Raw genomic sequence first — 25,484 nt, 5'->3', positions numbered from 1 at the left:
AAGAAAACCATATGAATTGAGAGGCTTGGTGTAAATTGCGTAAGGAGAAATAGTTTGTGACAAATTTGTGTAAAGTTTTCACAAAGTTGTAAACAGAGGGGTAAATAAAGTAATGTATTTAGATTTTCAAAAAGAATATCTTAATGTTTTTGTTGGAAAAATGGTGATGTTGCTGGCAAAATATTGTTCACTCCCGAGAGAGCTGGAATCTGTAGACACATCAAGGTGAAAATTGGAAAAGCTGCAGATTCCTTCCCTGACTGATACGAGTGACCAGGATGGGCTTCTACAACAAATAAATTGGTTTGTACATTAACATCACAGAAATGTATTTGTTATATTGCCCAGGAATTAGCAGGTTAACCTATGATGAGCATTTGTGGACCCTGGGCCTGCACTCACTGGAATTTAAAAGAATGAGGGGGACCTCATTGAAACAAATAGAATAGTGAAAGGTTTGGATAGAGTGGATGTGGAGAGGATGTTTCCACTAGCTGGAGAGTCTAAGACTAGAGGTCATAGTCTCAGAATTAATGGACGTTCTTTTAGGAAGGAGATGAGGAGACATTTCTTTAGTCAGAGGGTGGTGAATCTGTGGAATTCTTTGCCATAGAAGGCTGTGGAGGCCAAGTCAGTGGATATTGTTAAGACAGATAGATAGATTCTTGATTAGTACAGGTGTCAAAGGTTATGGGGAGAAGGTAGGAAAATGGGGTTAGGAGGGAGAGATAGATCAGCCATGATTGCATGGCGGAGTAGACTTGATGGGCCGAATGGCCCAAATTCTACTCGTATTCCTTATGACCTTATATTCCAGATTTCTGCGATTATTGAATCTTAAAATTACCAATGGCCACAGCAGAACACAAGTTATTCTTACCCGAGCAATGTATATAAATCTATACATTTGAAAATAATAACGACCTACACTTTAGAGTCATAGATTTATGTAGCACAGTGGCCCATACTGACAAAGATGTCTATCTGATCTGGTGCCATTTACCAGTGTTTGCCCCATAGCCCTCTAAATCCTTCTCATCCATCAATCTGTATTTTGATCACTGTAATTTTACTCATCTCTACTACCTTCTCTGGAAGCTCGTTCAATATACCCATCCATTCATTGTGTGAAAAAGTTGCCCCTCATGTCCCTTTTAAACCTTTCCTTTCCCACCTTAAATCAATGTCCTCTAGCTTCAGACTTCCCCACCTTGAGAAATACTCTGTGACCATTCAACTTATCTACAACCTTCATGATCTTATAAACCTCTGTAACCTTCTACAGTGCAGTGAAAGAAGTCCCGGCCTACCTTTACACCTCAAGCCCACCAGCCCTGGCAACATCCCCGTGAGTACTTAATACTGCTTTTTTTTGCAGCTTATCAAATACTCGTATCCTTAACCATGAACCTTGTGTAGAACCAGAAGCAGGTTTTCCTCACCTGCGACACCAAAAGTTGACATGCTGCCAACTCCCGTTCGTTCTCATTCAGTTTTTTATTGCAGTCCAGCTGCGTGCTCTCCAGCTGCTTGGCCCGCTTCACCAAGGTCTTGACTTCAGACTTCATTTTGCTGACGTACAGACGAGCAACTGTGAACTCTTCCTCCAGCACACCATTCATTTCTGCCATCTGGAAGACCAAGGTTACCATTAGACATTTAGCATTATTAACAACATGGTTGAAACCTCCCTGCTCCTCCCAAGTTCTGCTGAGGGAAAATCCTGTGCTATTATCTCGGTTCCCCAGCCTGCACGTCATATATTAATATTTCTCAATATAACTAATTTAGTGAATAAATGTTGAGGGACGAATTGCAGGTGCTGGTTAAAACCGAAGACAGCCACAAACGGCTGGAATAACTCAGCGAGTTATTAAAGGATAATGTTATGTTATAGGAAAGCTGTCGTCAAGCTGGAAAGGGTGCAGAGAAGATTCACGAGGTTGTTGTCAGGACTCGAGGGCCCGAGTTATAGGGAGAGATTGAGCAGGCTAGAACTCTATTCTTTGGAGCGCAGGAGGATGAAAGGTGATATTAAGGAGGTGTACAAAATCATGAGAGGAATAGATCGAAAGTCTCTTGCCCATGAACCAAAGAACATAGGTTTAAAGTTAGGGGGGGAAACATTTAATAGACCCTGAAGGGCAACTTTGTTTTTGTTTTTCACACACAAAAAATTGTGGTTATAAGGATCAAGCTGCCTGAGGAGGTAATTGAGGCAGGTACTAGCATAACCTTTAAGAAACATTTAGATAGGTACATGGATAGGATATGTTTAGTAGGATAAGGGCCAAATGCAGGCTGGTGGGACGTGTAGATGGGATGGTGTGGGCAAGTTGGGTTGATTTCCACGCTGTATCACTGTATGACTCTAGTGAGCTGGGGAAATACAATATTAAAATAAAGCACCTTATCTGGAGTAGGTGAGAGAAAAATAATTTCAGAGATTCTGCAAACTTGCTCACAAGTATTATTAATATCCACAATGGAACCATGAATTCCAAAGTTTCAAATTAATTGTTACCCAAGTTTCTGTCAATTTAAGATGCCATTATAAAGATTTTAACATCATGTGGTATCGGAAAAGACAACATGTTGGAGAGCCAATGGATTTGAAACAGATTGTGCTTCAAAGCCAACTTAAAGCACACCCTCTTCAGGTTTATCACGGGGAAGAGTTAAGCATCAAATCTCAATGTAGCAAGTGTGCGGGAATTGGTAGGTTTATTCTGTTGATAACAAGTTTATTTCTCCAGCAGCTTATAGAAAGTTTCACCAACCCGGGAAAACAACTGTGACAAAAATATTTCTAGAAATTAAACTAAATAAATAAATAAATAAGGTTCTGCGTATGTGCAGTATTTCATGTACATATTGAAGTGAGAATCCAACTGCATCCTCAATGTCAAGGCTAGTCTAAATGCCGTCAGTAGAGGGAGCAAGATACTGTATTTATTTAACAAAAGCTTGCAGATCCATTTTGTTTGAGATAGTCAAGAAAATTCAACTGGTTCAACACCTTTGCTCTAAATATACCAGGAATCTGAATAATGATCATTATTCTTTACTCGTACGATTATCACAAGTTGTCTCCATTCAGGAAAGTAATTTACACCCATCTGTATCTACAAAACCATGTCTGCAAGGAGTTACAGCAACATATTATGATGCATGCATTCGACTGCAGCTGCCTTAATATCATAGAAATGCAACAATTTGATTTCCTCGCTTTAATCTTATCTCCAGAAATTGAAGGTAAAGTGCAATGTGTTTGAAAATATCTAAAATGTTGGAAATTCAGATTAGGCATCATGATGCAGTCAGGCCTTGGGTATTACCAGCACATTTTTCCTTCCTTTGGGTCACCTGGATCTGCAAAATTTTCCTTTAATATTTACATGGGGAATGCCATTCTTTAAGAACATAACATTCTTTCACTTTGAACAAAACAGAAACCTCCATTGCAGAGGACAACATGGCTACGATGCAGGGAAATGGTGTATCCGTTTGACTGAGACTCAAGCTCAAGCCTTGGAAGCACGCACAATTAAAGAGGGGTGTCTGCATAAAATACCATCACTCCACCTCCCTTGATTCCGCTAGACCCTAGAGCTCTGCCTAACTCTCATTTAAATTCATCCAGTGAACGGGCCTCTACTGCCTTATGTGGTAGAGAATTCCATAAATTCAAAACTCTCTGGGTGAAAAAGTTATTTCTCCTCAGTCTTAAATGGCCTCCCCTTAATTCTTAGGCTGTGGACCCTGGTTCTGGACTCCCCCAATATTGGGAACATTTTTCCTGCATCCTTTTATAATTGTATATGTTTCTATAAGATACCCTCTCATCCTTCTAAATTCCAGTGAATACAAGCCCAGTCTTTCCAATCTTTCCTCATATGGCAGTCCCACCATCCCAGGGATTAACCTACGCTGCACTGCCTCAATAGCAAGGATGTCCTTCCTCAAATTAGGAGACCAAAACTGCACACAATACTCCAGATGTGGTCTCACCAGGGCCCTGTACAACTGCAGAAGGACCTCTTACCTCCTATACTCAACGCCTCATTATGAATCTAGTGGAAAACAAGTGCAGGAGGAGGCCATCTAGTGGAAAACCTTCTAATTGGTCGTCCCCTCCCCCGCCACCACCAATACATTTGAATCATTTCACAGATAAACTTAGTCTGAAAAAAAATCTCCTACAAAAAGGTTCAGATTGAAAATTTATTCCAGGCACAGTATGCATACTATCAGGAAATCAGGAGAAAGCTTGTTTAATTAATTTGTCCTAAAATCACCCCGACAATTCCAAGTATCAGAATTTTGAAATTTTATTGCAAACATAAAGATCAGGGCTCCTGCAGAAAGCAATGCACAAGTCGTGACAGACATGCTAAACGCTGCTCGCTTGTGTAAAGCTCGTGAGCCAGGCTGCCAGTTTCATTCTATAAGCTCAGTGAATGAACAGATGGCTCAATATTTGCCATTGTAACTGGAGTACAATAGAAATCAGTTACAGAGCGGCATGTTCAATAACCCAAACAACCACAGTAAACAAGTGATCAATACGGACAATTCCAAAACATCTGCTGGACTATTGAGCACTGGCATCTGCTTTGAATGGTTGGCGAGCCGTCTCCTTCATTCTCCTTCAATTATCGAGCTTTAGGACAATATTACAGTTTCAAAAAATGTTCTTTTCCCTCTCCTCTGAATTTACATTAATTACCAAATGTTTTGTCATCAGCTACTACAGTGCTTAACATCTTTTTTGTAAAGTTGAATAATTACTGCAATATCCAGGATTTTTTTGCTTAAAGGAATGATAATTTGTGTAAGAAGGAATCACAGATGGCGGTTTACACTGAAGATAGACACAAAATGCTGGAGTAACTCCAGGTCAGGCAGCTTCTCTGGAGAAAAGGAATAGGTGACTTTTCGAGTGAAGATCCTTCATTAGCCTGAGGATTGTTACAGTATTATTAAATCTGCTTAAGTGAGTAAGTAAGTAAATTTTATTTATATAGCACGTTTAAATCAACTCACGTTGAAACCAAAGTGCTTTACATAAAATAAATAATTAAGTTTCCGTACATCCATAGAAATTTTTTTAAAAAGAGAAAAATGACACAACACACCATAGAATTCAACATGAACGTCCCCCCACAACAGAATCAAAAATCTCCACTGTGGGGAAAGGCATCAGAAAGTTTCAGTCCTCTTCCTCTGTGATCACCCGAGTTCGGGGCCTATTTGTGGCCTCCGCAGCCAGTCCGATGTTTTCAGGCCCTCTTGCCGGGAAGATGGAACTCCGGCATCGGGTGAACACTCCTCAGCGGTTTGGAAATGTCTGGAGCGGCCGCTTCCTCCCCGGAGACCGCGGCAACCGAAGTCCTCAGGTCGCGCGGGTTGGAGCTCCGACTCTGGCGATCTCGGATCCCAGGCTTCGCGGGGTTTTAAATCCAGCGCCGCCCGCGGCCGGACACCCGCAGCCACAGCTCCTTGGATGTTGGAGTCGGCGGTCACAGCACTCCGGGGCTTACCACACGGCGGCCCGGTAAGGCATCGCCCGCTCCGTGATGGTGTCCCAGCACTGTGCCACCACTGAAGCTATAGTCCCGGCCGATCCCGACAGGAAACGCCGCTCCAGTCCGATGGCAGGCCGCGAGGAAGGGGCGAAGAAGCAGCTCGGAGGGAAGCCGCCTCTCCGACCAGGTAGGGACTAGGAAATAAAGTTTCCCCCTTCCCCTCCCCCACCACACAAAAGCCCTCCAACTAACATTTGTTTTTTAACCGGACTAAAAATGTCCTGGACGTTTTTTAACAGGACTAAAAAAACCTTAATATGCAGATATTATCATAATGCATTTATTATCACAAAATAGCCCTTTTTATTCACAATGTTTGTCCAATATCAGTAAGTGACATATCAGTACGTAACTGAAAAAGGTACACAATTTGTTATAATCTGCCCGTCTGTTTTTTTAAACTTATTGAGAAGATTCAAAATAACTATATTGTGGTCTTTGCACCCAATAATCCACATTACTTTGTAGAGTATCCTCAAAAAAAGGGTCTTCAAACAATTAGTGCAAACTTGCCATGGTTGTTATTTTATTGTGAGGGCATAGCCTCTTTGCAAGCATATTTCAAGCAGAATGAAAAAGAATGTGGGTACGTTATCTGCAGAGTCCTAGCAATGAATTCCACAGACTCGCCACCCTCAAGCTAAAGAAATTCCTCCTCATCTCCATTCTAAAGCTACATCCACTCAGGATGCCCATACAAGAGCAAACAGTTGTTGCAATCTTTTTTATTCATATGCAGGGTGCAGGCAGCTCGACAAGTCTAACATTTATTGCCTATCGTTCACTGACTGAACACTTTGTAGCGGCCATGTCACAGGGTAGTTAAATATCAACCTCTATGCATTGGGGTTGGAGTTTGACTATTACCCCAACTACTGGCACATTATGCCAACAATAAACATGGCTGAGGATTGGCATATTACATTCATATATTGCATTGATTCATTTATGCCTGGGCCAAGATTCCCGAGTGACCTACCAGTTTGACTTCACTGTTTCCAATGATCCCACCGATTTCTCCCAGGTCCTTCAACAAGATATTCAGTATCTCGGTTGCCCTCTTCTTCTGATGGTTGCTCAGCTCCTGGAGTTGGTTGAATTCTTTCTGAAAAACTATTAAAGTACTCTACAGAAAAAGAAAAGTTTAAATGCAGATCTGCAGGAATGGCATAACACTCACCATTTTAAAATGACTAGCTTCCGCAAAAAACCTAAACAATAAAGAAATTATTTCTTCACAGTATGATACAAATACCACAGTTGAAGGCCATTTGGCCCATCTAATCATTTATCCAGTCAATCTATTTTTCGCCCATCATCTCCTCGAAATGTTTATCCAATTTAATTTAAAAGGCAACTTTGGGTTTGTAATTACTATCCTATCAGGGTGGCACGTTAGCACAGCGGTAGAGTTGCTGCCTTACAGCACCAGAGACCCGGGTTCGATCCTGACTACAGGTGCTGTCTGTACAGAGTTTGAACGTTCTCCCCGTGACCTTCATGGGTTTTCTCCAGTTTTCCTCTCACGCTCCAAAGACGTACAGGTTTGTAAGTTAATTGGCTTGGTAAAATTGTAAATTGTTCCTAGTGTGTGTAGAATAGTGTGCGTGTGTAGGGATCGCTAGTCGGCGCGGACTTGGTCGGCCGAACAGCCTGGTTCCGCACTGTATCTCTAAACTAAAGAGACAAGCAAACATAGCCACTTGAAGAAAAATAATTTCCTCATATCTCCTTTGGTTCATTACCAATTATATTAAAACCACACTTTCTGATTATCAACCCTTCAGTCACTGAAACATGTTTCTCTTGATTCCTTCCACCTAAAGTCTTCAAAACTATTTGTCACCTTTATCAAATATCCTTCAGTTTCTCTACATTAATAATCACCCTGATCGCTCCTTGTAAGTATGATCACTCATTTCCAGAATTGCAGCAAGATTCCGGCATCTGCTGTTTCCTGTGTTTCCCATTTAGCTACAGTCTCATTTTCAAGATACAATTTGTTTTTGACGTTTGTTCTCCTTTATTTGCTCATGCTAGTTAAACTGGCTGTTTAAATGGATCATCTGTAAAAAAAATTCACAGCTTTCCTAACATTTGACATTCACGTTCTTTTTAGACTTATTCACATTTTTTAGATTTAAAAGAAAATCATTATTTGCAAACTTCCAGTCATGTCATAAGTAATAGGAGCAGAATTAGGCCATTTGGCCCATCAAGTCTACACCGCCATTCAATCATGGCTAATCTACCTTTGCCTTTCAACCCCATTCTCCTGCCTTCTCCCCATAACCCCCGACACCGGTACTAATCAATAATCTATCTATCTCTGCCTTAAAAATATCCATTGACTTGGCCTCCACAGCCTTCTGTGGCAAAGAATTCCACAGATTCACCACCCTCTGAATAAAGAGGGCTCTTGAGGAGGATTTTGGAATGACTACACTGAATACTCTGCATTTTCTCCCCTTGCTTCCTTCAGCAATCTAGGATGCAACTCATCTGCATGAACGCAACCTATCAGCTAAATACTGACCGCCGTGATTTCTCTCCTCTCAAACTAATTTTCTTCTAGCCAGTATCTTAGCAATTTCATTTGTAATAGCTCTGGTAATGCATGCTCACTAGAATCTTATATGGCACCTACTATTTGCAGATACACAGCCGTTAACCTACTGTTGTACACCAGCCCAATCCTTAATGGTAAGGCCTGGCCTGACAAAACAAGTCCAGTCGAACATGGAAGAAACTGCATTCCTTCGTCTCTCACTACCAGGCACAAGACGTCACTGAAAGCATAAGAAACTGCAGATTCTGGAATCTTGACCAAAAATGAACGGATAACGTTTGTTCATTCCCAGCACTGTTGCTGACTGACCTTGCCGCGTTCCTACAGCGCTGATCAGGACAACACTGTTTTGTAGGGTTGTAGCCCTCATTGGTATTCAGTGGGAATTGTTGGTCAATGGTGACACCAGGGCCGGATTTACCTATAAGCTCGACAAGCTTAAGCTTAGGGCCTCGAGGTCTAGGGGGGCCTCCGGCCAAGGCAGGACACCTACCGTTCAACTCTGGGCGGGCCCCCCTCTCTATCTCTCTCTCCATCTCCCCCCGCTATCCGTGTCCGGGCCGCCAGGCTCCGCTCGCTCCTCATCTGCCGGCACGGCAGGCCGCCTTGCACATGCGCATTGCTGTGGCCTGCATGTCCTCCCCCTTGCACATGCGCATTGCTGCGGCCTGCATGTCCTCCCCCTTGCACATGCGCACAAACACGGCCGGCACATCATTGGTCGCCATGCGCACTGCAACGGCAACTGGTCGGCGCTGGGCACTTTCTCCCTCGCTTTGAATTGTGGGAGATTTGGCCGCCATGGCTGTCCGGTCGCTGCCTCGCCGCCAGCGTTGAAAACCAACACGGAGGGGGCCTCACAAGTGGAACAGCTTAGGGCCTCTCTTCATCTAAATCCGGCCCTGGGTGACACACCGCCAGGATATTCCGATAATGCCTTTAGACTCAAGTTATATTGTTTTGGCAAGAGTTTAGAGAAACAGGCCTTTCGGTCCACCGTCCACACCAGCCATCGATCACCCATACACACTAGTTCCATGTTATCCCATGTCGTCATCCTCTCCCTACACACTAGAGCCAATTTACAGAAGTCAATTAACTTAAATATCCACTCGTCTTTGGGATGTGGGAGGAAAACGGAGCACCAGGAGGAAACCCACAATGTCACAGGGAGAACGTGCAAACTCCCCGCAGCTAGCACCCAAGATCAGGATTGAACCCGGGTCTCTGGAGCTGGGAGGCAGCAGCTCTACCAGCTGTCGCACCATGCCGTCCCTTACGGCACAGTAACACCCGAAAGACTCGTCAGCAAAAACTTACATTGTAACAAAGGACTTGCTCATCCAGCTAGATCTAGAGCAGGTCACCTGCTCTCTTTCCCCTCCATCCCCCAAACAAACAAGTGCATGAAACATTGCAACAGTTACCGTTTTTTGTGAGAGTTCATCAGTCAACAGTTCGTTGGCCTTGGACTTGTCCTCCACTTCTTGGGATTTCTGGTCATAGTTGACAGCCAGTTCCTCCAAGGCCTGAAGTACCTCCTTCACCTCATCTTTGGCGGCTTCATTTTCCAGCTGCAGGCGATTCAGTTCCTCCTGGATCTTTTCATAATCCCGCCGTGTGGAAACCAACAGCTGAAAATAGCCTCACATTTTAAAATGGGTGCAAAGCCCTCCGAGAAATCACATGGGACGCAGAACACATTCCTGGCAGAAAAGCTGCTCATCCGGTACATGATGACACAAGCCCACTTTAAGTACATTGTTCCTTGCGAGGCATTTGATTCAAACCCAAGAGCATCCAAACTGTTAACCACCACTTTTGGCCATTCCTGTCACCTTGGATTAAGAAGCCCTGGGCACTGATGTTCCCACATATAGACTCACCTCCTCCTGATCCAGCATCTGCTGATTTAGATTCTCTGTCAGTTGGCTCTGCTGATTTATCTCTTCATCCTGAGCAGAAAATGAGAGAGAAATTCAACCGAAAACCATGGCAGCATCGTAAATTTGTCACTAAAGCCCATTCTGGGAATAGTTTAATTTGTATATACAGGAAAAACTTCCACTGTATCGTTTATAGTTTAACGGCATGTTCGGCTACAAAAATCTTCAGCCTTGCTGCCAACATTGCTCCATAACCTCTCCACTCTCCAGGTCTCTATAATCTCCTTTCGCCCTACATCCCTCTGCTCTGCTGCAAATCTGCCTTCTGCTCCATTTCCACATTTAATGACTGTATGACAAGGCCCCAAGCTCTGGTGAACCCTTACTAAAACATATTTGCCTCTATTTTCTCCTTTAAAGATGAGTTACTTGTATATTATGCTTTCTCCAAATCTTTGGTCAATCTCAAAATCTTCGACGTAGCCCAGTGTATCACACAAACTAGAACTCCCCATCATTTGGTTCCATTTATACTTCACACTGCATCAGAAAAGCAGCATAATCAAATACTTGTCCCACCCTGCTCATTCCTTCTACCTCATCCCATCAGGCAGGGTACAGAAGCTTGAAACTATGCACCACTGGACTCAGGAACAGCTTCTTCCCCCTCAGTTATCAGCCTTGTCAATAGTCATGCCATAAACTAGGGTACAGTCCGATTCATCTCTACCCCATTGTAGACACTGCTGAGAACTATTTTGGCAACCTGTATCTACCCCTTTGCTCTACCTATTGTACTTGAGTTTGTCTTTATTGTATTTATGTAGAGAATTATCTGATCTGATTGGATTGTATGCAAAACAAAGCTCGGTGCATGACAATAATAAAGCTAAACCTATCAAGCTTCATGTTATTTTGAAATGATGAAAGAGCTCTGTTGATGAAGGCTGAAGTACAGTGGGAGGGGGAAAAAATCAGGTTATCCAGCATAGAAGGAAACATAAAGGCCCAAGTATTTTTTTCGAACTGTGAGGGACGAGGAAAGGCTGATGTTGAATGCAGCGTCCTTGTATACTAAAATTTCACTGAAATTTGACATGAAAATGAAAATGGCAATTGGAAAAGCCCATGGTCATGGAGTTAGTGTTTAACAGCACAGAAACAGGCCTTTCGGTCCACCATGTCCATGACAAAAAAAATCCCCCATCTACATTAATCCCATTTGTCAGCAATGAGTCTGTATCCTACCATCTCTTGCTTATTCAATCCTGGAAGTGAGTTCCAGATATCAACTATTCTCTGACCATTAAAAAAAACTATCCCCTCAAATCCCCTTTAAAGGTCCTTCCTCTCATCTTAAACCTCTGTCCTTTTCTGTTTGATATCCCACTACCTATACCTCACACTGGCCTTGATTGTCAGAGGATTTGAGTACAAGCAGAGAAATATCTTACTATAATTGGGCTCAGTGACTCCACATCTGAAGCATTGTGTATGATTTTTGAACTTTACTTATAGTCATGGTGTGACGCAGCCTGGAAACTGGCCATTCAGCCTATCAAGTCCATGACAACTATCAAGCCCCCATTTACGCTGCAACTTGTGTCATTTCCTCTGCGCAAGTCACCTCCTTATTTTTACACTGCTGTAATCACGGTGTCACCTAGTCGCTCGTTCTGACCCACTTCCACACCGAGGCGGAATCTGTCACACCACGAGGTCCGCCTATCTCTGGGCACAAACCTTGTCATCGAGCTGCTTGTACAAATTGCTGATCTCTTCCTCCAACTTTACCCTCTCCCCTGCCGTGATTTTGGGGGCCGGAGCCACATTGTCTATGGTGGTCTGGTTGTCACAAGGCTCCAAGTTCTTCTGATCCTTGGCGTCAATTTGTTCATCCTCGGGAACAGACTCACCTGCGAGGAAAACAATGACAATCTACTCAGAAACAAAGGCAAACGGCTTCCCCGGCAACGCAACGCGTCTGTTCTCTCGCAAAGCCGACAGAAAAGGACAGAGAAATTCTCCTTTCAAGTAACCGCCTGCGATGAATGAAAGGCCCTGACTAAAATGATCATATGCAGAAAGCTTCCCTAGCTTTCCAATTGGAAGCATTCTTTCTGAGCAGCAGTCTCTGAAAATGACGGTGATTGATTGAACTTGCCGAGAGGCAGATCTTTAAGGCCCCGGGTGTTTCAACTCAGAAAGGGAAGCCAATTTTCCAATAACACAGAGGCCGCATGGACGAAACTGGCCATTTCTTAACAAAGATTCTGCGCATGCACTGGAGATGTACAATTGGCACATGCAAACAGTTTTTAGCAGCCACAGTAGCAGAATACATTGTTAATATATCCATTAGGGTCCTTATTATTCCATTACTAACCAGTGATATTGAACACTTACACATCTAATCCTCTCTCATTCCATCAAAACAAACACGTTATATATTATTGATGCATTCCATCGCAACATAGTCCAAACTGCACCACGATTTCTCCAAAAATTCTAAATCCACAATCCATTATGACAGCATATTATTATACATTGTTTTAAATCTTTTCTGAAGGGCATCTCTTCCGCCACATTGTTTACATCAAACCAAAAGATTTGCCTACTTCACAATGAAAGGATTGTTTTAATCATGTAAAGAACAAAACCGTAAACAACAAGGGCAATTTTTACATCCATTAGGAAAGGGTTAAGGGCCTGTCCCACGAGCATGCGACTCCATGTGGCAAGCGCGACCTAACGTGGTCGCTTGAGCTGTTCGGCCTCACGGGGCCGGTCCCACTTCGATCGCCGGAGCCGTATGTTGTGCGGAGCTGGTCCCGACATCGCGCGGGGCTCCAAAAAACTGACCGTGTTCAAAAATTCCGCGCAGCAACGGCCTGCCGGCCCGCAGCCACCTCGACGCCATATGCACGGCCTCGATGGACATACGGAGCGTCTCAACGCCGGACGCAGCGTCTTGACGCTGTACGTCAGGCGCGAACTTCCCGCGGACTTCGCTCAAACTTCACGTCACTCACTCGACCTCCGCTTCCGGTTTGGTCGCGTTCGCCGCATGCTGGTGGGACCGGCACTGTACGGGGATCACTCGACCTCCGCGCAGCCCCCGCTTCCAGTTTGGTCGCGCTTGCCGCATGCAGGTTGCCTGCTCGTGGGACAGGCCCTTAACTGCGACACTTCCCGGAGAACCAAATGATGCCTATATGTGGCCTGTCCCTTTAAGGTCTCAAATCATCTAGCCACTGACTGTGGAATGCACTGCCCACTAACACATCATGATGTTTTATCAAAAGCCAAGGACGTTTACTAATAAATTAGCGGCTTAGCGGGGTGTGACAGGTATTGTGGGACATTAGATTTCCACGACACTGACACCAGTTAAATAACCCAAGTCTATAATCGGTAAATTGGTACGTCAGCATTTCATCTCAGGAGCCGCCTACATATATTAGCGTTGTGACAAATTCCTGCCATCAGTCGCGCACTTGATCTGCTCACTGCCTGTGCGTGCGACTCAAGATGCTGTGGGTGGGTGGGGGGGGGGGGGGGGTTAGTAAAATGCAGGTTTTTATTGGTTGTCAAGGAGGGATTTCCTTGTAAGACAAGCTTGGGAGGAAATTTCGTTCTGTTATCCCATTCGCAATTTTTTTTTAAAAACGTTGCTTAACTATTGAATTGCTGGATGAATATCAGGACAGCTTTAACGCCACATTATCTTTGTCTTTGCAATGTGGGAGCAAAGATAGCATCTCTGTGGTAATTCTCTCCTACACACTGTGAATTGTCCCTAGTGTGTAGGATAGAACTACGGTTAGAGTACAGGTGATCGCTTGTCAACGCGGACTCGGTGTTTTCATGTTGTATCTCTAAACTAAACTAAGCTAATATGGTTCAAAAACACCATGAGCTTCATCCACCATGTGGTCATTCCATGAAACATGAACTCGGTCTATGACTGATTCAGTCCGCTTTTATCGAAAGTCTGAAGAAGGGTCTTGACCGAAACGTCACCCATTCCTTCTCTCCAAAGATGCTACCTGTCCAGCTGAGTTACTCCAGCATTTTGCGTCTATCACCGCTATAACCGACATCCGTTATAAAGAGGTCTATTAAATGAGGGTTTACTGTTTGCGGCAATCAATACACTGTTCTACACACTGTAGATGGATCAATTGTAATCATGTATTGTCTTTCTGCTGACCGGTTAGCACACAACTAAACCTTTTCACTGTACCTCGGTACACGTGACAATAAACTAAGCTGAACTGAAACTTAAAAATGTATTATCATAAATTGTTTTCTTTCCCACTACTCTACAAACTAATATGATACAAGTTAATCTTCTGTTTTAGGCATTATATTATTATCCATTATGCTTTGGTCAATGCAACAGAATTTCAGAGGTAGGACACACAAGTTATCACATCATGCATTAAGAACATAGTACAAAATAGGTACATGCCCTTTGACCCGTGCTGTACATCATACCAGGTTACATTAATCACCTCTATCTGTACATGATCCATATCCTCCCATTCCTTTAATACACACAAAACAATGATTTACTACATTGACCTACTTTACAATGATTGGACTCATTCCCTTCTAGATGCAGTCTTTTATATGATTTTTTAGTAGACAAAAAAAATTGCAAATATGGACAATTGTATTGGTGGAATAATTTCAACACAATATCAAAGCCAGACCCCAAGGAATGGAATTAAGTGAAATAAAGTATGCCCCATCTCCTATTTTATGTTGGATAAATAAGAAACTGGATATACTGGTTTACCAAAAAAGACACAGAGCGCAGGAGTAACTCAGAGGGTCAGGCAGTATCTCTGGTGGACATGGATTGGTGATGTTTCAGGTTGGGACCCTTGATGATGTTGGCCCATGATATTAAACAGCCCATAACAAGGGTCTCCCTCACATTCTTACTTGGATGTCATCTAAAGCTAATGGAAAATAACTAAGGTTGTGCACGTAAGTTACCGGAAAAATAAATCTTCATCCTGCATGTAATGCCTGCCACGTCCAATATAATTTTACACAATAGTGTCTCTGGTTGTAACAATGGAAGGACAGATTCAACAGTGTTTTAAAATGAACATAAGAGGATAAAATTAATCCAACTTTGAACAGTGGTCTTCCTTAACTTAGTCAGCTAGAACAACACAAAATGTAGTTATCATTTATACAATCTATTGCTTTCCCACTCAAAGAAAAATTCTGTAAATGGAATGGTAACAAGAACAAGAACAATAAATTAGTCAGGGTCACAAGACCTTGATTCCTACTCTACATCTGCACTTCCAGAAGCTGAACTGGCAAAAAAATTAAAATCTTAAGTAATAAATACTCAGTAACCAGTTCGTCGAAACAAAAACCACTTGGAATCAAAGATCAGAATCAGATTGGTTGGATGTCAAAAGGAATCAAGGGAAATAGGATGGAGAGATAGAAGATGTATATCAGCCTTTATTGAATGAAGTAGACTCAAGTGCCAGTTGGCTTATTAATGCATCTAATATTCTCAGATTGGCACAGAGGCAGCATGATGGCGCAGCGGTAGAGTTGCTGCCTCGCAGCATTTGCTGTGCCGGAAACCCGGGTTCGACCCCGACTACGGATTTTGTCTGTACGGAATTTGTACGTTCTCCCCGTGACCTGCGTGGGTTTTCTCCGAGATCTTCGATTTCCTCCCACACTCCAACGATGTACAGGTTTGTAGGTTAATTGGCTTGGTATAAATGTAAATTGTCCCCAGTGTGTGTAGCATTAGTGTGTAGGGATTGCTGGTCAGTGCGGATTCGGTGGGCCGAAGGGCCTATTTCCACGCTGTATCTTTAAACTAAACTAAAGATCAATTGACCTACAGGTTAGTGCCAGAGATTTTGATTTATTGCTTTATAGAATCAGAGCTATGCAAGATAAAAACAAGCCCTTTGGTCCAACTTGCCATGCCAACCAACGTATTTCTGAGCTAGAAGCACACCAGCATCTTCTCATCCAACCTTTTCAGGTAATCCTTTTTATTCCTATTTCACGCATTTATTTACCTAGCTTCCGCTTCAGTGGATCAGAAACTTTGTGTATCTATCTAAATTACATCATGCAAGACACAAATTCATAATTTTCCACATTACAACTTGCAGAAGCATGTTGGCATTTACGCTCCACTCAAGCCACTCCCATCTTACCTCTTCCAAAGTCTATTATCATTCACTATCCCTGCTCCCTTATATTTGCCGAACCTCCCCTAATTGTACCCATACTACTTGCTCCAACCACTTGCTGTGGCAGTCAGTTCCATATTCAGTGGTGGCCATCTTGTATTGATGGACTCTTCCCCAAAATGGATACATTCTTTCCACATCCACTCTATCAAAATCCTTCATAACTGTGTACTCCCTATTTTGTTGCACTTGCCTTCTCACTTCAACAAAGAGACCAAGTTTGCTAAATCTTGCCTCAGTTCCCCGCTCACATCTGGCAGTGCTCTCCGTCTGAACCAGGGGCCGCGGAGCGTTTTTGAAAGTGGGGAGGCTGAGCAATCACTGATCACTGGCCTTGGGTGTACCTGGTGAGGGAGTGGAGCAACCGAGTGAGGGCAAGGTGTAGGAGGAGGGGGGTGCACCCCCCCCCCCTTCCCCCGATACGGAAGGGACTTTTTGAAATTTGATGTATTAAAATCATGTTTTAGTGCATTGTAGAAGTATGATTTCAATGTTTTTTGTTTGAAGTATTTTTAAGAGGTAACTTTTTAAGGGGTCACATTTTTCACACAAAGGGTGGTGGGTGTATGGAACAAGCTGCCAGAGGAGGTAATTGAGGCAGGGACTATCCCAACATTTAAGAAACAGTTAGACTGATACATGGATAGGACCGGTTTGGAGGGATATGGACTAAAAGCAGGTAGTGTAGCTGGGACATGTTGGCGGGTGTGGGCAAGTTGGGCCGAAGGGCCTGCTTTCACACTGTATCACTCTTTGACAACATTATACCTCCACCATGCATGAATGCTTCAAAATCAAGTGGTCGAGTTTTATTGCCATATACTCAAGCATAGAAACATAGAAAATAGATGCATGAATAGGTCAATCGGCCCTTCGAGCCAGCACTGCCATTCAATATGATCATGGCTGTTCATCTAAAATCAGTATCTCTTTCCTGTTTTTTCCCATATCCCTTGATTTCGCTAGCCCCAAGAGCTAAATGTAACTCTCTTGAAAACACCCAGTGAATTGGCCTGCACTGCCTTCTGTGGCAGAGAATTCCACAGATTCACAACACTCTGGGTGAAGAAAGTTTGTCCTCATCTCAGTCCTAAGTGGCCTACCGCTTATTCTTAAACTGTTACCCAACTGAACTCCCCCAACATCGGGAACATTTTTCCTGCAGTTACAGAAAGTGAAAATCTAGCAGGCAAGCAGGATGCTTTCTCCAACCACCCCCATTTGAAGTCCACTATCTGCCACCGCTTCTACCCAGTGCTTGGTACCTACTTCCAGCAGCCACTGGTTGTCCTCCAGAATGCACCGAGCCACAGCCTGGTCCATGCCAGTGACCAGAGCAAATTCGGCAGAGACTCTCACGGCAGCAGCGCAACGCTTCCGACGCCTCCGACGGCCCGGGACTCTTGCACTGAGGCTGCTCCATGGTCGGAGCTGCAGCGAGCAACTCACCAGCCCGGCAAACACTCGCCAGCCCCGGCTCCCCGTCCGCATCTGCCCCCGCCGCTGCTTCTGCTTCCATCCCTCCGCCCCGGCTCTCCAACACCCGCGGCCCATGCAGTTGATATTAGTTTTGAAATTCTCGTTAATCACCGAATTTTTCACATCAGAGCGTGAGAAATTCTGTGATCAATGTGAGAGCGTGAGAATTGGGCGAAATGCGTGAGACTAGCGCTCAATGTGTGAGAGGTGGCAGCTCTGATGTGCCTGTCCAAACGTTGTGACAGTACCTACATCAGTACCTCCTCCAACAGCTCGTTCCATATACCTACCGTCCTTTGTGTAAAAAAAAGTTGCCCCTCAGGGTTCTATTAAATCTTTCTCCCCCTTATCTTAAAACTATGCCTCTGGTTCTAGACTCAAAGTGCATTTACCCTACCTATTCTTCTCATGATCTATACACCTCCATAAGATCACCCCTCATCCAAGGAACAATGTCCCATCCTGCTCAACCTCTCCCTACAGATCAGGCCCTCGAGGCCTGGCAAAATCCTTGTAAAAAGTCAAATAATGACAAGACGGACTACAGGAAGGAGATTGAGAACCTCATAACCTGCTGCCTATGCAAAAACCTTTCACTCAATGTCAGCAAGTTCAGCATGTCCTCAACTCTCACCAACTCCTACAGATGAGCCGTCGAAAGCATTTTATTGAGATGCACCATAGCATGGTTTGGGAACAGCTCCATCCAAGACCGCATGAAATTGCAGAGAATTCTGGATGCATCCTAGACCATCACACAAACCAACCTCCCTTCCATTGACTCCATCTATACCTCGGTGCATCAGCAAGGCCACCAGCAAAATCAAGGACTAGTCTCAGGCAAGAGGTACAGAAGTGTGAAAATGCATATCTCCAGATTTAGGGACAGTTTCTGCCCAGCTATTATCACACAAGTGAGTCATCCTATCACCAACTAGAGAGCAGTCCTGACCTACCATCTACCTCATTGGATTCCCTTGGACCCTCTTTAATCGGACTTTACAGGACTTTATCTTGCACTAAACATTATTCCCTTTATCTGTACACAATGGACGGCTTGATTGCAATCATGCAGAGTCTTTCAACTGACTGAATAGCACGAAAAAAAGCTTTTCACTGTACCTCGGTACACGCAACAGTAAACAATGTCAAGTAATTTCTCATTACAAATAATCTTTCACCGACCTAGCAGATTTCATGTAGAGGTCTTCCTAATCAAAATCCCACATTTCACAAAGGTTACTGATTTTATAAATGCGCAATACTTAAACTGAAAGAACCAAGGTTGTATCAATAATTAGAGTCAATAATTTGGTCAATGAAATTTTTAGATGCATCCTACTGATGAAGCACCATTGATTTAGTCCATTTTCCCAATAAACTGAAAGCAAACAAATATGTGCAACTAAGACTCACTCTTTAAAAGACTTATTTTCCAAATTGTCAGCTTATTTTTCTTAATATTCTACCCACGTTTTCCCCACGATCCTCGTTAGCTAAAGTTCAATATGTTTTCAGCAGTATAATAGTTTAAAGAAATTTTAAATGGTGCAATGGAGATCTTTTCTCTCTAAATCACAACCCAGCGAGGAATACTTATATTTTTAGTTGATATGACTGGGAAAAGTGTATCTCAGGGCAGGGATTAAAACAACACCAATAAAAGGAAGCACAAGGAACTGCAGCAATTTACCAATAAATGGAATATTGATTTTAACATTATATAAAATTACTTTGGGATCACCAGATCAGAAAACCACAGGCTTCATCTCTAGCTCATACAATTAAGGAATTTACAAATAATTCAGAGAACTTAATCCATAGAACAAGCAATGGTCAATGCTAAAGGGGTGGTTTATATGTGGATCATATCTAAGATCTACAGCTACCTCAATGCCTACTTAAGTTTGAAATCATATATCATGCAATCCACCTTTTTACTCCAAATTAAAGCCAATTAAAACAGTTGTGAATAAATTACCATTTCTCCATCTGTTTAACTCCATCTCCAGGTGCTGTAGAGCATTCTTCAGGGACTTGTTCTTCTCTTTTTCCTTCTCGTATTTCTTCTTCCATTCCTCTGCCGTCAACTCCAGGTTGACGGATGCAGTGTTCTTAATGGTCTTGGCTCTGTTAAATGGAGAGGTTCACACGGTACAATTTATGCCATTGCTGCTCATATCCTTTCCTGCCCACCTTTTTCAGTGAAATCAATAGCTTAAAGAAACATTTCTTCTCAAATTGAAATACGTGCTCAAGAATACACAAGAACATAAGAAATAGTTGAGTTTTGTTTCGTTTTGAGGTACAGCGTGAAAACAGGTTTTTCAGCCCACCGAGTCAATGGCGGCCTGCGATCCCCACGTACAAACAAGGTCCTACACACATTAGGGGCAATTTACAATTACACCGAGCCAATCAGCCTACAAACCTGGACGCCTTGGGAAAGTGGGAGGAAATGGGAGAAACCCCACGCATGTCACCAGGACAACGTACAAACTCTATACAGACAACACCCATAGTCAGGATCGAACCCGGGTCTCTGGCGCTGTAAGGCAGCAACTCTACCGCTGGGCCACCGTGCCGTCTACAGACTGGTAACACATAGTATTCGTATAGCCTGTTCTGTGATTTGAAACCATACCTGGACTAGCGTGAATGAGTAGGATAGGTGGAGACCCAGCAGGATTAAACAAGACCTGTGTTGGTAGGGACGAGTTCCCTGCAATCTGAAGGCCAATCTGGAGAGGAGATGGGCAACCTCAGATTATTCTACCTGAAGAAACCATCCATTATTTGTGTATACAGGAATAAACGTATAAATAGCAACTCAGCCAACCTCATAACCATTGCCACATCTAATTGCATGAGACTCTGGAGTGCCTTTTATGTGCAAGGTAATCTGAAATAATTTGGAAGACAAGCCAACTTCATGATCAACGATTCAAGTGCATTCCCTCACTTTCCAACAAGGCATGGCAAAGTGACCTATATCTATCTCCATGTTCTTTAGCCTGATCTCCTTCACATCACACCAGTCTCATCATCTCTCAAACTACCCAGCGTCAATCTCAATTCCAAACTGCATATTCTGATCAAATTGATCCGAGAACCCAATTACATATTTTCATTGGAGTCAGTGTGAAAAATCAGATTTTATACATGTCAGCTGCATAATTATTGATTGTATGCATTGAATGGTTGGAAGCATCAGTGTTCCAAAGAGTTGCCTTTTTTAATGCATATATTAAAATATCTCAATAGTTAGCTGCACGATAAACCAGCCCACAAAATGAATACAAATCAATACTTGCGAGTAGCAGGACTGATTACAGTTGACCAATATTGATACGGAACAAATGACCGTGTAAGGAAATTCACATTTACTCAGAAAAGCATTAGAAATTCATTCCTGGAGTAGTCAATGGGCAGGAAGGTATAACACATGAAACTAATAACCATTAAGCCTTCTACTATTTGTCCAAGTATTTGTTCAAATAAAAAAATCCATTACATCCATTAAATTTGTTCAACATAACTTAACCAGAACAGAGTCACTGTGCCAGCTCTTCAATAACGCATCAGTGTATCTTGAACAATAAAAAATGTGCTCAGCTTCACACCATGCCCAAGAGTTCCAAATCCTGAAATAAAATCTTGAGACACTTTTCCAAGTCTCAACAATACAAAGTGTGTTTTTGAAGCCAGGATAACCATGCACTGATTGATATACAATTAGAACACATTTCTTTGATATGGTCAAATGCCTGCAGGGTGGGTCTATTAAATTAGCTTTGCTGATGAGCCCTGCAACATTGATTAGATTTAGAGACATTGAAAAGTCAATATTTGCATCTAAAATCTTCATTGATTTTCTAACAAATGCGATTGCAAGTCCATACAAAGTGTTATTAGTTTTCAAGTAGCAATCTACTCCACATCCAAAAGCCATTATGAAATTAGAATTTTAAAGGTTTTTAAATAATCTGATTACTTTATAAAATAGAATTCATCAAATTCTTTGGTAGCACTTTTGTAAACATATGCTCCACTTTGATGATCCAGTGTTGTGGTTACTAAATTGTCCTTCTCCTGTGATGTTATGGTAAACATTCGGTCAGTTTAGAAGAGATTCTTACCTCTGCCCAAACATCAGGGTTGTTTTCGATTCTGCATCATTATAATTGGAGGGTGAGCAACAGATAATTATGGTGGTTCGGCAATTGCCACCAAGGGAATCTTGAAGAATTCGGGTCATCTTACTGTCACGGTATGGAACATGCGTTTTCTGTTAAAAAAAAACCACATCCATAGAAATTACAACATGGTAAAGGAGTCCCTTAGTCTATCACTTCATAAAAGAGCTGTTCGAAAAGCCCTATCACTTTACAACTTCCCCAATGCATGGCAACGTTCCACTTTTGTGCATTGTCTTTTATCTATTTATTTATTTATATATTTATTTTTATTAGAAGCAATTGTACAAGAATCAAACATTCGGCATGTAAAATTATACAATTATTGTAAAGCTTCAATTTTAACCTTTTAACCTGAAAATGAGAGAAAAGAGAGAAAGAACAAGGGAGCAAAAAAGTGAAAAGTGATAAGACCCCTAGACTACCAAAGTAGTGTGGCCAAGGAGTGAATAAAGATACAAGAGAGAAGAAAGGGAAAAAAAAGGAAAAAGAAAAAAAGAGGAGATATACCTGCCCCTCGTCCCCCCGCCCACCTCACCCAACCCAGAATCGGATTTAAATCCAAATTTGTGTTGTGCCATACTAACCATGTAAGAATTCGGAAAAAGGTGTCCATGTCTTGAAAAATGTACCTGGTTTTTCTACCAAGACAAGCCTAATATTTTCCTAGTGTCTCGGACATATTTGTAATCCACATCTTCACAGTAGTGGATTACAAAATGTAAGTATTAGTTTTTTCGCCGTTATCAGGCCATAGTTAAGGAAACGTCTTTGAAATAATGTTAGCTCAGAGCAGGCTTCTGACAGACGTACCTAGAGTGATCAGTTCTGTGTTGGGGTCCAATTTTAGTTTAGAATTTTTTTTCAAATATTCCCCTCCAGAAATTATGTAACTTTATACAGGAGGCAAAAGTGTGGGTTATGTTTGCTTCTTGAAGGAGACATTTATCACAAATAGGGGAGACATTTGGGAAGATCTTATTCAGTTTAGACTTTGAATAATAAAGTCTATGCAGTATTTTAAATTGTATTAATGAGTGCCTAATGTTAAGAGAACAGTTGTGTACATATATAGAAGGCCTTCCTCCCATCTATCTTTTAAAATTGTTAGGCCCAGTTCATCTTCCCAAGCTTGCCTAATTATTTCCGACGATGAGGTTTGTATATTTAAAAGGGTATTATAAAGGCACGATATTAACTTATTTGAATCCGAGTTTCTATTCATGCATTCGTCTAGTATGTCTGGAACCATATATTGACGGTCTTGGGCATGTGATTTCAGATAGTCTCGTATTTGAAGATATCTAAAGTATTGACTACCTTTCAGATGATATTTCGACTGTAATTCTTGAAATGAGAGGAGAGTCCCCATCTCATAAAGATCTCCCATTTTTTTAAAATTCCTAAGCTTTCCCATTGTATGAGCGCCTTGTCTAAAGTAGACAGCTTAAACGAGGGATTGTTGGCGATTGGTGAGAGAAGAGATACATTTTTCAATTTAAAGGTTGACTTCACTTGTTTCAAGATTCGTAAAGTGCTATGGATTATCGGATTTTTCTCATATACTGATTTCTTCAGATTTATTGGAGAGAGAAGGATCGCACCTATTACCTTTGTATATTGTTGGTAAGCTGAAAAGCAATTTGTTTCAGACTGCAAAATATTAATACAGAACAGAACTTAGAATAGGCCTTTCAACCCGCAATGTGCATGCTGAACATAATGCCAGGTTAAACTAATCTCTGCTGTGTGCAGGTGATCCTTATTCCTCCAACACTTGCATACCCATGTGCCCAACTAAAAGCCTTTTAAATGCCACTATCCTATCTGCCTCCACCACCACCCTTGGCAGCGTGTTCCAGGCACCCACGACACTCCGTGCAAAATCACTTGTCCCGCACATCTCCTTTAAACTTTGCCCTTCTCACCTTAAATCTATGCTCTCGACTCGTTGACATGTCCATCCCAGGAGAACGGTTCCGACCATTTACCTTATCCATGCCTCTCATAAATTAATATACTTATATCTGGTCTCCTCTCAACTGGCATTGAGGAAACCATTCCAAGTTCTTCCAACCTCTCCCTGCAACTAATAATCCCTAATAACCAGTCTGAAGAAGGGTCTCGACCAGAAACGTCACCATTTGACACTGAAGAAGGGTCTTGACCAGAAACATCACACATTCCTTCTCTCCAGAGATGCTGCCTGTCACACTGAGTTACTACAGCTTTTTGTGTCTATCTTCGGTGTCATCTGCAGTTCCTTCCTACACACCTAATCCAGGCTGCGTTCTTTGTAAAACCCCAAATGCAGATTGTTTGAGCAACCTTCATCTTCCATTACACCAAATATTATGATCTATTCGAGAGACATCATTATCACTTTAAATTAAGTCAGCTATAGCAACACAATTTGAATCACCACCTGAAACATTGTTTCTCTCTCCACAGATGTCACCTGACCTACTGCGTATCCCAGCACTTTATTTTTAATTTCGGATTTCCAGCATCTGTAGCATTTTGCTTTTCAAACAGAACATTTAAGTTTAGCTCGGGACCTCTCTGATCTATTGGAGCCAGCTTTTCACTTTTACTGCAGCACTCGGAAAACACAGAGAAGATCTTAACTCCTCTGAGACACACATGTTAAAGAGATATACATACGTTTAAAAAAAAATCACAAATTGAAGCTCTCCTACTCTCACGTGTAATCCTGCCTAAGAAAACGCATAAATGTTTTTTTAAATTATTTTAAATATGTACATTTCTACTTTTCCAAAGAGCACTTTCGGTTGGGCCAGTCATCAGTTGGGCCAGTCATAGAGCATTGAAACAGGTCCTTCAGCCTAACGCCCACGCAGACCAACATGCGCTATCTACACTAGTCTCATCTGCCCGTGCTTCGTCCATATCCCTCTAAACCTATCCTAGCTATGTACCTGCACAAATGTCTCTTAAATGTAATTCATAACCCATAGTGGGGTTAGGAATAAACCAATAATACAGTAGCTGTGACTAATGCATGCTTGTTACCCTAGAATTATGCAGTTTACAGACTTGTGAAGAGACCATTTTTTGCATGAAAGGAATTAAAATATTTAGCTCTTAGGGCTAAAGTAATCAAGGGATATGGGGAAAAAGTAGGAATAGGGTACTGATTTTAGATGATCAGCCATGATCATATTGAATGGTGGTGCTAGCTCGTAGGGCCGAATGGCCTAATCCTGCACATATTTTTCTATGTTTCTATATCGTCTTTCACTTTGAATTAAATAATGGAAAAAGTTATTTTGCATGAAACAAACTAAACTCAAATTATGATTGATCCTCCAAAATAAATATCATTTACACAACTGAACTGCACCAATCATGTTGATTTTATTGCAATTGAACCCATTTGGAAATTCAATCAGATGTGTAAAGACAGGCATGAATTTAAGCTCTCTGTCACTGTAATAATTACTTGAAGGTAGACAAAAAACGCTGGAGAAACTCAGCGGGTGAGGCAGCATCTA

The 25,484-nt window shown here is 42.2% G+C and overlaps 1 protein-coding gene across 1 annotated transcript in view; it reads right to left on the bottom strand.

Annotated features, from left to right (window-relative positions):
* kif5c (kinesin family member 5C) overlaps positions 1–25,484 on the bottom strand; it is a 155,248-nt gene that overhangs the window by 33,553 nt on the left and 96,211 nt on the right. The window contains exons 10-16 of the mRNA XM_033024727.1: positions 21,913–22,061; positions 19,755–19,903; positions 11,787–11,959; positions 10,044–10,112; positions 9,585–9,791; positions 6,568–6,714; positions 1,443–1,631 (exon numbers count right to left, since the gene is read on the bottom strand). Coding sequence (XP_032880618.1) covers positions 1,443–1,631; positions 6,568–6,714; positions 9,585–9,791; positions 10,044–10,112; positions 11,787–11,959; positions 19,755–19,903; positions 21,913–22,061 — 1,083 coding nt within the window. The remainder of the gene's footprint in view (positions 1–1,442; positions 1,632–6,567; positions 6,715–9,584; positions 9,792–10,043; positions 10,113–11,786; positions 11,960–19,754; positions 19,904–21,912; positions 22,062–25,484) is intronic.

This window comes from Amblyraja radiata, chromosome 7 (assembly GCF_010909765.2).
Source record: "Amblyraja radiata isolate CabotCenter1 chromosome 7, sAmbRad1.1.pri, whole genome shotgun sequence".
Lineage (NCBI taxonomy): Eukaryota > Metazoa > Chordata > Chondrichthyes > Rajiformes > Rajidae > Amblyraja > Amblyraja radiata.
This window is presented reverse-complemented; position numbering and strand designations above follow the sequence as displayed.